The sequence below is a fragment of the Pristis pectinata genome, chromosome 21 (genome assembly GCF_009764475.1).
Source record: "Pristis pectinata isolate sPriPec2 chromosome 21, sPriPec2.1.pri, whole genome shotgun sequence".
Taxonomy (NCBI): Eukaryota; Metazoa; Chordata; class Chondrichthyes; order Rhinopristiformes; family Pristidae; genus Pristis; species Pristis pectinata.
The window spans coordinates 29064050-29079634 of record NC_067425.1 but is presented as its reverse complement, the minus strand read 5'-3'; the positions used below and the strand labels follow the sequence as shown (position 1 = coordinate 29079634).

Genomic DNA, 15585 nt, shown 5'->3' with positions numbered 1-15585 from the left:
CCATTGTGGAACATTTGGATTTCATAATTTCTCTGTTCTCTCTCTACATTTTCTCTTCAGTCAAGTGGTTTTGCAAAAGTCTTTGCTCACGTTTCACCTTATGGCTTGCTGAACTGAACTTTGAGAACTATTCCTGGACTTGGAGTTTGGGAATGTGCCAGACACACACTTTGAGTTTAGTTTTGGGGATTATATTTGATATCTAACATTTTTACTTTTCTTATTGTTACAAGTAGTTATTAATAAAATAGTTTCTAACACTTATACATGACTCAGTGTGTTTCTATTGTTGCTGGTACGTAACAGGCTGCATTTGGAGTTTTGCATTCAGTTTTAGTCACCCTATTATAGGAAGGATGTCAAGGCTTTGGAGAGGGTGCAGAAGAAGTTTACCAATATGCTGCCTGGATTAGAGGGCATGTGCCATGACGATAGGTCGAACAAACTTGGGTTGTTTTCTCTGGAGCGGTGGAGGCTGAGGGGAGATCTGATAGAGGTTTATAAGATTATGAGAGGCATAGATACAGTAGACAGCCAGTATCTTTTCCCCAGGGTTGATATGTCTAATACCAGAGGGCATGCATTTAAGGCGAGAGGGGGAAAGTTCACAGGAGATGTGTGGGGCAAGTTTTTTTTTAAACACAGAGTGGTGAATGCCTGGAATGTGCTGCTTGGGGTGGTGGTGGAGGCAAATACGATAGTCTCTTAGATAGGCAGTTGAATGTGAGCTTCCCAAGAAGCTCTTAGATAGGCACATGAATGTGAGGGAAATGGTAGGATACGGGCATTGTGTAGGCAGAAGGGATTAGTTTTGTTGGGCATTTTATTACTAAAGTAATTTGTTTGGCACAACATTGTGGGCCAAAGGGCCTGTTCCTGTGCTGTACTGTTCTATGTTCTAGTAGCAGGACACTGGAAGGTGGCATGCTATACCTAATTAGTTTACAATCAACTTTGACTTCTTCCTACAATTTCTTCTAGCTTATAAGAGAATAATTGTCTAAGCATGTCACTTTCATCTGGCTGCTCCCTCACCAGGATCATACCTTGTGCCTATCTTATTTCAGATCCATAACATCATCTGTCCATACCCAGCAACATTCAGGAGGAAGAAGGCTGTGACATCCCAGCTCAGATGAATCAGGCTGTGACATCCCAGCTCAGATACTGCTTCATGGAATGTGGGTATCTGCATGAATAGACTGTAGCTGGGTCAAGAGAAAGTATAGCATGCATGCCTGCTTCCAGAAAGGTGAGTTTGCTCTGGAGGGCTCAAAGGAGGATTGCAACAGAGCAGCCGAGATGAATTCTGATGAAAGCACATGTAACAGACACACACACGAAGAAGATTGAGGCATTGTGCATTCTGCCTGAAAATCAGCCAGAGATGGTTTGAAGCCTGAAGAGTCTAGCTCTGATCATGGTTTACCCTTGTGTATTCCAATTCTTCCCACATCCCAAAGAGGTGCTGATAGTCAATTACCTACTAGTGAAGATTAATGAGAAAAAGAATTAAAGGGGTGCTGATGGTCATGTGTGCGAGAATAAACTGAAAGATTACAAGGAAATAAATAGAGGGGGAATGGGACTAATAAAATTGTTCCCCTGGAAGCCGGCCTGGACACAATGGACCAAATGACCTCCTTCTGTGTTGTTGTAAGTAGGAGAGTAAGACACACTGTGTCATTTAAAATAATGCTTTTCAGCAGCTAACCTAGATGAGTATGTCAACACCGTCATGGATTTTATCAGCAAGTGTGTAGAGGACTGTGTATCAAAGAGGTCAATCGGAAACCTTGGATGAACTGGGAGATCCTACTGAAGTCCAGGACTGTGCCATTCAAATCAGGTAACCCTGACCTATACAAGAAATCGAGATATGACCTCCGTAAAGCTATCAGGGATCCCAAGAGACAATACCAGTCCAAGATCAAGTCCCAGACCAGCCATCAGTTGTGGCAGGGTTTACATGCTATAACAGGTTACAAGATGAAGTTGGGCAGCATTGCTGACAACAGCGTATCCTTTCCTGATGAACTTACTACATTCCATGCACATTTTGAACAGAAGGAGATTGGAATGTCACCAATCGCCCCAACAGCCTCCAATGCACATGAATCCACAGTCGCCGTTGCAGACGAGAGTTCAGTCTTCTGGAGACTGAACCTGCGGAAAGCATCTGGCCCGGATGGAGATTAGATCCTGTGCAGATCAGCTGACAGGGTACTTGCAGACCGCATCAACTCCAGCTTCCCAGACAATCTCGACCCACTGCAATTTGCCTACTACCAAAGCAGGTCCACAGCAGAGCCATCTCCCTGGCCCTACACTCATCTCTGGAGCATCTGGACAGTAAAGTCACCTACATTAGACTATTGTTTATTGACTACAGCTCCGCCTTCAATACCGTAATTCCAAGCAAACTCATTTCCAAACTCCTGGGACTCAACACCTCCCTCTGAAAATGGATTCTTGACTTCCTAACCAACAGACTGCAATCAGTGAGGATAGGCAGCAACACCTCTGCCACAATTATTCTCAACACTGGTGCCCCACGAGGCTGCATTCGCAGCCCCCTACTCTTTATAGACTCAAAACGCATGGCCAGATTCTGCTCTAACTCCATCTACAGGTTTGCAGATGACACTACCATAGTGGGCTGAATCTCAATTTAACGATGAATCAGAGTATAGGAAGGAGATAGAGAGCCTCGTGACATGGTGTCATGACAACAACCTTTCTCTCAATGTCAGCAAAACAAAAGAGCTGGTCATTGACTTCAGGAAGGGGGCGCTGCACATGCTCCTGTTTACGTCAATGGTGCTAAGGTTGAGAGGGTTGAAAGCTCCAAGTTCCTAGGAGTGAAGATCACCACTAGCCAGTCCTGGTCTAACCACATAGATGCCTTGACCAAGAAAGCTCACCAGCGCCTCTACTCCCTCAGAAGGCTAAAGGAATTTGGCATGTCCCCTTTGAACCTCACCAATTTTTACCGATGCACCACAGAAAGCATCCTGTCTGGATGCATCATGGCTTGGTAATGGCAACTGCCCTGTGACCGCAATAAACTGCAGAGAGTTGTGGCCACAGCTCAGCTTATCACGGAAACCAGCCTCCCCTCCATGGACTCTGTCTACACTTCTCACTGCTTTGGTAAAGCAGCCAAGACAATCAAAGATCCCACTTACCCCAGACATTCTCTCCTCTCCCCCCTCCCATCGGGCAGAAGACACAAAAGCCTGAAAGCACACACCACTAGGCTCAAGGACAGCTAATATCCCGCTGTTATAAGACTATTGAATGGTTCCCTAGTATGATAAAATAGACTCTTAACCTCACGCCTACCTCGTTATGGCCTTGCACATTATTGCATGCCTGTACTGCACTTTCTCAGTAGCCGTAACACTTTATTCTGCATTCTGTTATTGTTTTCCCTCAATGCCCTTTTGTAATGAAATGATCTATATGGATGGGATGCAAAACAGTTTTTCACTGTACCTCGGTACATGTGACAATAATAAACCAATTTACCAAATTTCCTTTGTTTTCTAGGCAAAAGGAACAGATAGATGCCCCATGTAATGGTACAACTGAGGAAGCCTTGAATCTGCTTGGTATTTTAGCATCATGGGGGAGAGAGAGTCAGGGGAGCAGAAGTGAGTGTAGTCGCTATTATGAAGGAGAAGGTACTTGGGAAGTTGAAAGGTCTGAAGGTGGATAAGTCACCTGGACCAGAAGGACTACACCCCAGGGTTCTGAAAGAGGTACCTGAAGAGATTATGAATGCATCAGTACTGATCTTTCAAGAATCACTAGAGTCAGGAATGGTTCCAGAGGACTGGAAAATTGCTAATGTCATTCCACTCTTTAAGAAGGGAGGGAGGCAAAAGACAGGAAATGATAGGCCGGTTAGCCTGACTTCAGTGGTTGGTAGATTTTAGAGTCCATTATTAAGGATGAGATTTTGGGGCACTTGGAAGCACATGATAAAATAGGCCAAAGTCAGCATGGTTTCCTTAAGGGGATATCTTGCCTGACAGATCTTTTGGAATTCTTTGAGGAAGTAACATGCAGGATAGACAAAGGAGAGTCAGTGGATGTTGGTTACTTGGATTTTCAGAAGGCCTTTGACAAGGTGCCGCACATGAGGCTGCTAAACAAAATAAGAGCCCATGGTATTAGATGAAAGGTACTAGCATGGATAGAAGATTAGCTGACTGGCAGAAGGCAAAGAATGGGAATAAATGATGCCTTTTCTGGTTGGCTGCCAGTGGCTAGTGGTGTTCCCCAGCAGTTGGTGTTGGATCCACTACTTTTCATCTTATATGTTAAGGATCTGGATTACGGAAATGAAGAGTTTGTGGCCAAGTTTGCAGATGATACAAAGATAGGTGGAGGGGCAGGTGGTGTTGGGGAAGCAGGGAGTCTGCAGAAGGACTTGGATAGGTTGGGAGAATGGGCAAAGAAGTGGCAGATGGAATATAGCATAGGGAAGTGTATGGTCATGCACTTTGGTAGGAGGAAATAAAGGCACAGACTATTTTCTAAATGGGGAGAAAATTCTGAAATCGGAGGTGCAAAGGGACTTGGGACTCCTAGTGTAGGATTCCTTAAGGTTAACTTGCAGGTTGAGTCTGCGGTAAGGAAGGCAAATGCAACATTAGCATTTATTTCAAGAGGACTAGAATATAAAAGCAAGGATGTAATGCTGAGGCTTTATAAGGCATTGGTCAGACCACATTTGGAATATTGTGAACAGTTTTGGGCCCCATATCTAAGGAATGACGTGCTGGCGTTGGAGACGCTCCAGAGGAGGTTTATGAGAATGATCCTGGGGACGAAAGGGTTAACACACAAGCATTTGATGGCTCTGGGCCTGTATTTGCTGGAGTTTAGAAGGATGAGGGGGGATCTCATTGAAACCTACCGAATATTGAAAGGCCTGGATGGAGTGGATGTGGAGAGGATGTTTCCAGTAGTGGGAGAGTCTCGCACCAGAGGGCAAAGCCTTAGAATAAAAGGACGTCCCTTTAGAACAGAGATGAGGAGGAATTTCTTTAGCCAGAGGGTGGTGAATCTGTGGAATTCATTGCCACAGACGGAGGTCAAGTCATTGGGTATATTTAAAGCGGAGGTTGATAGGTAAGGGCGTCAAAGGTTATGGGGAGAAGGCAAGAGAATGGGGTTGAGAAGGAATAATAAATCAGTCATAATCGAAAAGCAGAGCAGACTTGATGGGCCAAATGGCCTAATTCTGCCCTTGTGTCTTATGTCAACGAAATTAATTTTTTGCCTACGGATATTGGCAGGAATGCTAGCCACTTACAATAAGTAATGTCCACGAATAAAGCATTAAATAATGATTACAGTAAGGGGCTATCCTTGGGGCTATATTGGATACACAGTATTTTCTGGAGTGCTTGACTGATTGCAAGATGCATCAAGGAGCATGGAGGAGTCCATTTCCAACCTCAGGCAGAATTTCATGCAGAGCCAGTGATGAATGATTTCTGTCCTTTAAGTACCATCTATCCTGTATCACCCATTGTTGGCATATCCCCTTCACATTGCCGATGGAGGAATTTCTGTTCCCATGAGTGCACAGATGGAGGCCAATCAAAACCTTCATATATTCAGGCTGATTCATTCTGTTGAACTAGGAGCAGGAATGCTCGTCTCCAGAAACAGAGATGTCACCCAGGTACAGACTGCTCTTCATTGGTTGCTTGGTACAGAGGGCTAACTACTGGGGGGAACACTATATACAGTACCTAAAAGAACATATGGCTGTACAGTAGAGCTTCTTCAAGAAGTTTTATTGCAAGATTTGGTCACTGGGATCAGAAGGCTTTAGTGGCAGTTGTCCTATTTGGTTCACAGGAAATACACAGCCTGTTGTTCGCCCTGTCCCAGGAAAGTTCCATGAGCAGTGTGGAGCAGGAATCTCCAGGGAGATATATGCAGTCTCCAATGACAGAGAGATGCACATTTGAGAATACAGAATTAGAGGGGAGTAGGCCATCTGCACTTTGAAGCCTGTTCTGCAATTCATTAAGATCATTTCTGATCTTCCACCTTAACGTTAATTTCCAACAGTATCCCATATTGATTCCTTTGATGTCCAGAAAGCTACCGATCTGTGTTTTAGATGAATGCAATTACTGAGCCTTCATAACCCCCCAGAATAAAGAGTTTCAAAAAATGAAGAGTGAAGAAATTTCTCACCCCAGCTCCACCACTTATTTTGATACTGTGCCCCCAAGTCCTAGACTCATAAGCCATGGAAAAAAAAATCAGCCCTTCACCTCTCTCTTCAATCCCTTTTAAGAACTTCGTATGTTTTGATGTGATCTCTTCTCATTCTTTGAAACTATTCTCTAGAGTTTAGATCTCTCCTTCCATGGTAAACCTGGAAGTCTAATAATTCTTCTCTGCACTATGACACAGAAATCCTTTCCTACCCAAGACCACCAATACTGTGCACAATGTTCCAGGTGCAATCTCATCAAGGCTCTACACAACTGCAATAAGATTCTTTACTCCTGGATTCAAATTCATTCAGAATAAAGGCTAATGTACCATTTACTCACTTAATCACTTGCTGTACCTGGACGTTGGCCTTCAGTGACTTATACAAACTCAACCAGATCCTTTTGAAAATCAACACTACCCAATTCCTCACTATTCAACAAATATCCTTCTTTTCTGTTAATTGCAGCAAAGTGGATAACCTCAGATTTACCACATTATATTCCATCTGACATGTACTTGTCCATTTCAATAGCTTGTCCATATCCCTTCATAGTCTTAGCATCCAATTTCAACACACTATTCGCAAGAACTAGATGATGAATTTCCTTCATTCTAACCTTAATGCAATACTGATAAATCAAATTAAAGTCAGTGATGTCAATTACAGTACAGTCATTGATAGATGAACCCAAATTAAAGCAGACCCTGCTCTCATCCTTGCTTCCTTAAGGTGAGCCCCTATCACCAGACTCCCATCTGGAGATCCCATTACCTTGAAACAAAAGCAAAATCTCCACTACTATGAGAGTTGGTCCAATACAATGATGTTTCTTCATACTGTATCATCTTCCTGTCTTTGCTTTGCATTAGTGCAAAAAGCTTCCAATTTCAATGTTTGATCTGTATTATTGAGATTGCCTGCAAAGATGAATGTGTGTTTCCTGAGATGTTTTCCTATAACCTCTGAGTTTTTTGCATTTTGATTGTCTGATATCATTACCACTCTGTTGACCTGTGAAATAGTGACATTAAAGCAAATGCACAAGTTTGGAGTGCACAAAATCTTTTACTCAATATTCTATCAGGTGACTGCATCAACTGTAGCCACTCCAATTAAGTAACAAAGCAGGTGACCAGTATGGTGAGAGTGAGAGTCCACTGTAATTCAAGCAATCACAAAGAGGACCCCTTTGTCAATTACACTGCAATAGAAATTAGAATTGTTGAAAATGATCAATGCAAGTTTCTCAAAGAATCCTTAATGAATACTTGTGAGTGTAAGAATCCTTAATAGAACCAAATACCTCCAAAGCATTAATCCTCTTTGTTTGCCAAGGGAGCTTCATAAACACAGAAAAATGGATAAAGGCTAATGTAGACTTGCCATATACTGGCTTCCTGAATCACTAAGGATCTCCATATTTTGTGTGCTAACTACATTGGAGGCCCAGCAATGCAATGTCTGTCTGTAAAGGCTCCCCATTGGTCAAGTTTGACCTTATGTTAGCTTGTTGAACACTTCTCTGTGGGCAAGACGCAAGTTCTTCAATAGCGTTTGCACGTGAGAGCCAATGGAACTTAAAGACTGATGTATGAGCCTCTCATCATGGGCCCTTATCAAATGACTGTTATGTGCTTTGGTCCTTGGTTCTAGACTGGCAGAACTCCATGACTGGGAGCAAAAACCATGGAGCAGTATGTTCCAAAGAATCTGAAAGCAATTAGATTGTCCCTGACAGAACATCCAGGCAGGGTCATGCTTTTTTGTTGCTTATGATGATCAGCATCCTCTGCCATCTGCTTTATCCAATGTCGCTCATCCTTCTGTTTCTCCTTCTCCTCCTGTTGGATGGCCTCAGTCAAGGGTTGATCGCTTCTGTTCACTCAGATGCAACAGATAATGAAGAAGTATGAAACCCTGTCTGGTGAGTACAGGAGGGGGCCTTCACAGCTGTACAAACAACAAAATTGAATATTGAAGAACAAGTTGAAGTTCTCTACAAGGTGGTAAGTGGCATTCCATATAGCAGCACACTACTGTAGTCACTGGAATCAGAAGTCAAGGAAGGATGAGAGACCCATCTTGCCAAGATCCAGCCCTTGGGGCAAACTGCATCTGAAACATGGGAGCCAAAACAGACCGCCTAAGAATGAGTCATGCAAACTTCCTCCTACCTGAAATTGACCATGAATTCGTCAGTTGCCTGATAACCTTTGTGATTCACGAACAGCTCTGGATTATCGAAAGTGCAACTTGAGTGGAGTCTATCGTTCCCAGAAACCCAGAGTCTTAGCAAGTCTATGCTGCTCATGGTGTTGCTGAAGGGAAAGTAGAGGAAGTCCTTTGTTCTTGAATATCAAGCAAAAGTGACCTCCCTGATGTTCCAGTGAGTAGTACACTGTTATGGCAGAGGTCAGTTCTAATCACAAAGAAAGCCAAAGGATAGGAGGTGACAGTGAGATTGACATCAAAGACAGGGAAATCCAGGTGCAGATGTGTGGCTATATCTGTGTCAGAGACCTTTGTCACCTCTGACTTGGAAAAGAGCCGCTGCAGACATTGCTCCTTGGAGACAATAAGATCAGAGTGTGAGTCCCTGTACTCTTTGGAGGGCATAAGGTCTTAGGATGTGAGCCCTATCAGCCCTCCTCCTTTGAGGTAGTCAGGCATGTTTACATAGCTTCTGATGCTTGTCTCCAGCAGCTGCAAAGAGCTCACCCACTAGGACCTCCACTGAAGGACCCACGGCAAAGATGTTTGTATGCACACGTGGAAGTGGCATTGTTCATCAAGTTTCTGTGGCCATCAGCACCCAGCCTCCAGAGTGTTCTGTAGCAGAGTCAAGAAGTTTTGCAAAATGTTGTATGGTCTTTTAACTCATGCAGCTACACAGAATGCAATACAAAAAAAACATAGTCTGACAAATTTGAGTTGGAGGGAGGCGATCTAAATGACATCATTACATGAGCAACCTGCACGGAAATGAGTAATCTCTATAAGTGTGAATTGTGATGGAAAGTGCCCTGTCTGATTTCTGGAGTGGTGGAATGTGCATTACAAAATCAGATTATCATATTCCCCTCCAGAAAACATTGATTATCCTTTAAATAATTTCTAAGTAGTTACACATTGATACATGAGGAATAAATGAATTTTAAACACCACACCAAGCAAAATAACCACTAAACATTCTCACAGGCCTTAAGGAAACTTATTTATGCATGTGCATTGTCACTTCATCAGATAAATATTTTAAATTCCTTATTTGTGTGAAGTAATATGCTTTTCTTTTATTTTTAATGTTTATTTCAACTTCTAACTTATCCTTGTGTACATTGCAATTTTTATTTTGTGCTTTGCAAAATATTTTAAAAAGTTAGTTATAAATTATGCTTCTTACTTCCTAGTTTGCTAATAATGAAAATGTTCAATATAACTGTCTGTTCTGCCTGTTTGATGACATTACTATTGCTGGATCCTAAAGGTTATTGGAATCCTTGCATTTGATAGTAACTGACATTAGCAAGGTGGAAACCTCGGCCAGAGATTGCTAGATCTTTGTGGGCAGCTTGCTTTAAGGTTGGTGGCAGCCATTGTTTCTTCTGCAATCACCACAAAATTTGAGTCGTTGTGTTCTGAGATGGAGAACAAAGACCAGGGATTGTGCAAAAGGGATAATGGAATTAGAAACTTTACTCCAGCCCTCATCCACAAGATTCCTACTGAGTGAAAATTGAAGCTTTAACTTATTTGAAAGTTAAATTATTCTTTTTATTTATTTGATCAGGGAAAGATTGCACATTTGCTGATGTAAAATGATACATCTGGGATCGATACTTCTTTCATCAAGAGTGCCCAAACTTTTTGTCATTTTTATTATGATCAGATGGTAACTCATCACCCTGAAAGTGAACTACTTTTGGTTTAGTTACCTAAATACCAAATGCTTTTTTCTGCTTTTGCTTCTTTTTAATTGTGTATTGCATTATTTAAATCACAGATAACTGGAAGGAATTGACACTAAGGTTGCAAGTTTGCAGTTCTTGCAAGCTCAGTTTTTAGTTGTTTAATTCATCACTGTAGATTAGGCTCTGCTGGGGAGTAATTGTATAGAAAGCACATTCCAACAATATTTAGATGAGCAGTGGTTGAGTGTTTCAGTTCAGTGCAAGTTTTTCTCTAGATGTCATCAGATAACAGCTCAAAGGCTCATATTTTTTGATTAAAAACTGAAGTTCTGCTCATAAATGCTAGCATTTACCTACATGACTAGGCAAAAGTTCAGTGACACCATTCCTCTCAATAGAGAGAAATAACTGCAGACAGAAAAGGAGAAGGTAATTTCTTTTTCTTGGATTTCATTGTTGATTTAAATGTATTTAATTATTTTAATTCTTTCATAATGTTTTAACTGTGTCAATTTATTTCTCAATTTTGAGTTTTTGTCACTTATAAAAATTAATAGCATTTTTTAATTGTTATTAGCTTCTGAATGACTTTGAATATTTGTGAACATCTAAAATATTCATTCTCCTTGGTTGCTCTGACAGCTGATTAGCAAGATGGCGTGGCTTAATTGGCTCTCAAAGCAATTCTAGAGGGTGAGGCCTATTAACATTGCTTGGAAAGGCCCAGTGCTGAGCAAGGTGTTGTTGATAGACAGCTACCAGTGAAAGCCAGCCTAGAGAGCCATTCCATGCTTTGACAGTATACATAGCAAGCTCTAGCTTGTCAGTGAAAAATGTAGGATAGTATGACCTTTGAGTTGTTTAAATTGAGTAGTGAATTGTAAATCCTTTTGGATTATAAATCCCCCAGTACTGAATGTTTATTGTTGCTTAGGTAGATACCAAAGCAAACCTACAAACATTATACCAGAAAGGGCAGGGGCAGGGAACAGGCAAATCACACACTGTCATAATTTGGAAATGTATTGTTATTCTTTAGGTCCTGGAACTCCCTATGCAACAGCACTGAGGGTGTATCTTCACCAGAAGGACTGCAGCATTTCAAGAAAGGACTGCATCACCAGAAGGACTACAGCTCATCACCACCTTCTCTAGGGAAATTAGGAATAAACATTAAATGGTGGCCTTGCCAATAGTACCTACATTCCCCCCCCCCCCCCAAATAAATAAATAATCATTGTATTCTTACAGGTGATGATAAAGGTTCATCTTCAGGCCCTTTTAAGAAGGAAAGTCTGAATGTTGCTGTCCATTTATTCAGGAGTGCTGCAGACAGCTTGTCTATCTGTTTGGTCAGAAATTATTAGGAGTAAAGCTCCTTCAATTTATTATATTGCCTTTTTGTTTTTTACTGCATTATATTTTGCATTTTTAAATCTGGAGAGACTTTAGAGGCAAGTTTGTGTAAGAAATGATATTGAAGATTAGAAATTCAAACAAGCTTTCTTGTATTAAAATTTCTTCTGCAACACCACATTGGAGGATGTGTGGTAAAATGGAAATAAAAGAAAACTGCAGATGCTGGAAATCTGAGATAAAAAATAGAAGGTCAGAAACACTCAGTGAGTGAGACAGCAGCAGTGGAAAGATAAACAGAGTTAATGTTTCAGGTCAGAGACCCTTTGTCAGAATGTTTGTCTGAATAAGGGGTTTCAGGTCTGAATAAGGGGTTTCAGATCTGAAACATTTCCACAAATGCTGTCCTACCTACTGAGTGTTTCTAGCATTTTCTGTCTTGATATAAATCATCTCTTAGCTTTGGATCTTTATGTTGACATCTCGGAGGAAAGTAACAATCTTAGACTTGGTCAACATTCTACCTTTAACCAAAGTCATCAGAAACAGATTTACTGATTATTTCAAGCAACACACAAACAAAAAATGCTGGAGGAACTCAGCAGGTCAGGCAGCATCTATGGAGGGAAATGAACAGTCAATGTTTTGGGCTGAGACCCTTCATCAGGACTGCCTAATCTTATCTTTGGAGGCATATAGGCAACCCCCATGTTCCTAGAAAATGTTCCATGTCTTGACTTTCCATAATGTAGTTAAAAAAGTTGTGCTTATTTGCTTACTTTTTATTCACATAAATTCCATGAGAGCAAATTGTATTCCAGATCTCAAATCTCTGGATAGTGATTGTGAATTCTTTAAGGGCAAAGTTCCGTTACCCTGATGGTCATAACCTGGGGGTTGCCTGTATTATAACGCTATACACGACATATAAGACAATTTTTTTATGCTTTAAACAGTTATTAAGATATAGAAAGCAGGTCATTTCCTGCTGACATGACACATGAGAGGAACAATATGTACAAATATCTGCTAATATCAGTAAATTTCTCAGTAACAGAAAATACTCAAGATTTGAGCTCATAGTATTGGTTAAAATTATCAAATTAGAAAGCATGTATGCTTTGGAAAGTCATGACAATATGAGATTCTTATTCATATGACACATACCAACATATTACAAATATTCTGTATATTTTTCTATATGTTAAACAACAAAACTCAACCTTCTGCATAATTCATCTCTACACTTCACCTCTAAACTATCTAAGAAAGCAAACAGATTAATTTTATGGCAAATAGCTAACCTTGAACATAGTTGTTCCAGGTTCACGTCCACCAAGTATATTGCCTTCCATAATCTGTGCAATTCTTGTGTCCGCCACTCTCATAAAGTCACTGACTAGATCGGTGACATCCACTGACCATTCCGATCCTAACATGGTGATCACCTGATCTGTACCCTCTGAGGAAGTTGTGTGGAATTGTGTAAAGACTCGTACTAATGCATGCTGGTATTGCAGAGTGCAGCCTCGTGTTTTACTTCGTTCTTCTTCATCTTCATCCTCACTGTCACGGGTCGACCTGAGAAATGGAGCACATGCACAACAAGGTAAAGATTAACTTAACAATATGCCTTTTAAATCTAATTAAAACAATTATTAACTTCATTATTGGATAAAATATCTCACCATCCTGCCATCCACTCTATGAAAATGAAATACTTCATGAAGATTCAAAAAGATGTAATACTTTAATAGCATAAGCTAAACAGTGTGACATGCAAAGCAGACAAAATGGCATTTGGCTAGAGATCTTTCTCAAGATTCCTGCCAAAATCATTCTAAGGAGGTTGTTGGGAGCTGGATAAAAATATTTCAGAAATGATTTGCAATAAAAGTTTCCTCTGTTGCTATGTACAAATGCCTGGCTTCCACTATGAAGCCTCTCTTGAAAGGCAGCTTCCCAACATGAAGAATGTTGAAGAGCACGTTAGCAGAAATGAGCAACTGAAGAAACACATGGGACCCAGGTCCATTTCAAGCATGATTGATATTTTATTTATATATATATATACACACATACACACACACACATATACATACATATATTTATATAGCTGGTGGTGAGAGATTTGCCGAAAATCTCAGGCAACCAACTCCACAGAACAAAGGGAAAAAAACTATTATTATAACTTTTTCCCGTTCTTCCCAGTTTATTACAAACCTAAGACGTTAACAATTGATTATATGTTATATACACACCTAACCAGGTGTTTTACAAATATAAAGTGATGTTCTACCATCTCATGGACAGCTGATAGACAGCTCTTGGGTCCATCTCAGATGCTCTGTTCACTGTCCCTGAGCAAGAACAATGATTTTGTATTCTATGACCTAGTTGTCCTAGTGCTGATAAGGGAGGCCTGGCTGGTCAGTTCTATCCGAGACCACAGAATAGAATATGGTCAAGTCTCACAATACGTAGTTAGTTCTCCATTTTTTGTAACATATCTACTTATGCATTGCTACTTCTCTAACTGTTGTGATGCTGCTTTTGCCTTGGTCACTTCTAACAAGTGGCACATCAAACAATTCAGTAAATGACATGAAAATGTTAATTCTTTTTCTGTTTCTACAGATGCTGCCTGACCAACCAAGTGTTTCCAGCATTTTCTGCTTTTTTTGTGTTAAATGGCCAGCAAAGTATAAGCCCTCCCCCAAGTAACTTTGGTTTCCTTGAATGACATACCATACGTTGTCATGCCATTGTGACTCATGGGCAACTTGAGGATACCAATTCATCTGAATTTTTTCTCACTTCCTGGTGGTAAACTTCCAAATTCTTTATCAATGGAAAACTCATGTGGGTGAACAGAATTCACACCCTATCTTTCACACTGCAGAACTCTGAAAAAGTAATTGACTGGGATTTTCTAAATAACTGGTATCACTACTGAGCTGTTAATCTTAGAGCATAGGAACAAGGAATGACAGTGAAGTTCATAAGCAGGTAAAATTTACTGTATAGAAACAAGTCAAACAACTTAATTTCCCAGTTGAGAGCAAAAAACCAATCAAGCTTTTGGCTGGAAAAGGTTGCTTCACAAGACTGAAGCTTATGAAAGAAAATCGGTGCACTGTGAGAGTGAGAAACACAATGTCAGTGGAGTCATAGAGCACAGAAATGGGCTCTTCGGCCCACCATATCCTTTCTGACCCTTTTGCCCATCTACATTAATCCCATTTGCCTGCATTAGGACTGCGTCCTTTTATGTCTTACCTATTTAAGTGTCTGTCTAAATGCCTCTTAAATATAGCAATTGTATCTGATCTGACCACCTTCTCTGACAGCACATTCCAGGTATCAACCACTCTCTGTGTAAAAAAACTTACCACTAAGATCCCACTTAAATACCCTACTTCTCACCTTAAAATTATGCTCTCTTGTTTTTGATACTGCTACCATGAGAAAAAAAGATTTTGACTATCTCGGCTTCCCTCGCTCCAGGGAAAACAATCTCAGCCTATCCAATCTTCCCCATAACTGAGTCCCCCAATTCAGGCAACATCCTGGTGGATCTCCTCTGCACTCTCTCCCACTCAGTCACATCTTTCCTGTAGTGTTGTGACCAAAACTGTACACAAGAGTGAAATGTGATGGATTAGAGCGAGTGTGAGGGATTACTGGGTATCTTCCTAGACCTGGAGGAAACACTTTTCTCCTTCTTTCCCAGAAAAGTGTTTTAAGACACCTATTTCATAGAGGGTTCAGCTCTTCTCATCTGCTTTCAGTTGTCAAAGACTTGGCAATGTGGTTAAAAATAGAATGGCCTAGAAACTGTTGCACTTGTAAAAGAATCACAGCATGGGGAATAACATCACAATGCAGATTTAAAGCAAAGATTTTATCAGGTCCACACGTGCAATTCATACCTGGTCAAAATTCCAGAGTGATGGGAAATGATCTGGAAATGGTTGTTATGGCATTTCACTCAGGGAATAGTCCACTTTCAATCAGTAGCACTGAACTAAACAGTGTTAAGTGATTGAATTTCTCAGCCAATGACCA

The 15585-nt window shown here is 40.8% G+C and overlaps 1 protein-coding gene across 1 annotated transcript in view; it reads right to left on the bottom strand.

The window, feature by feature from the left end:
• Positions 1-15585, bottom strand: part of tmem132e (transmembrane protein 132E) — a 447898-nt gene that overhangs the window by 37255 nt on the left and 395058 nt on the right. The window contains exon 7 of the mRNA XM_052035543.1: positions 12822-13098. Within this exon, the coding sequence (XP_051891503.1) occupies positions 12822-13098 (277 nt within the window). The remainder of the gene's footprint in view (positions 1-12821; positions 13099-15585) is intronic.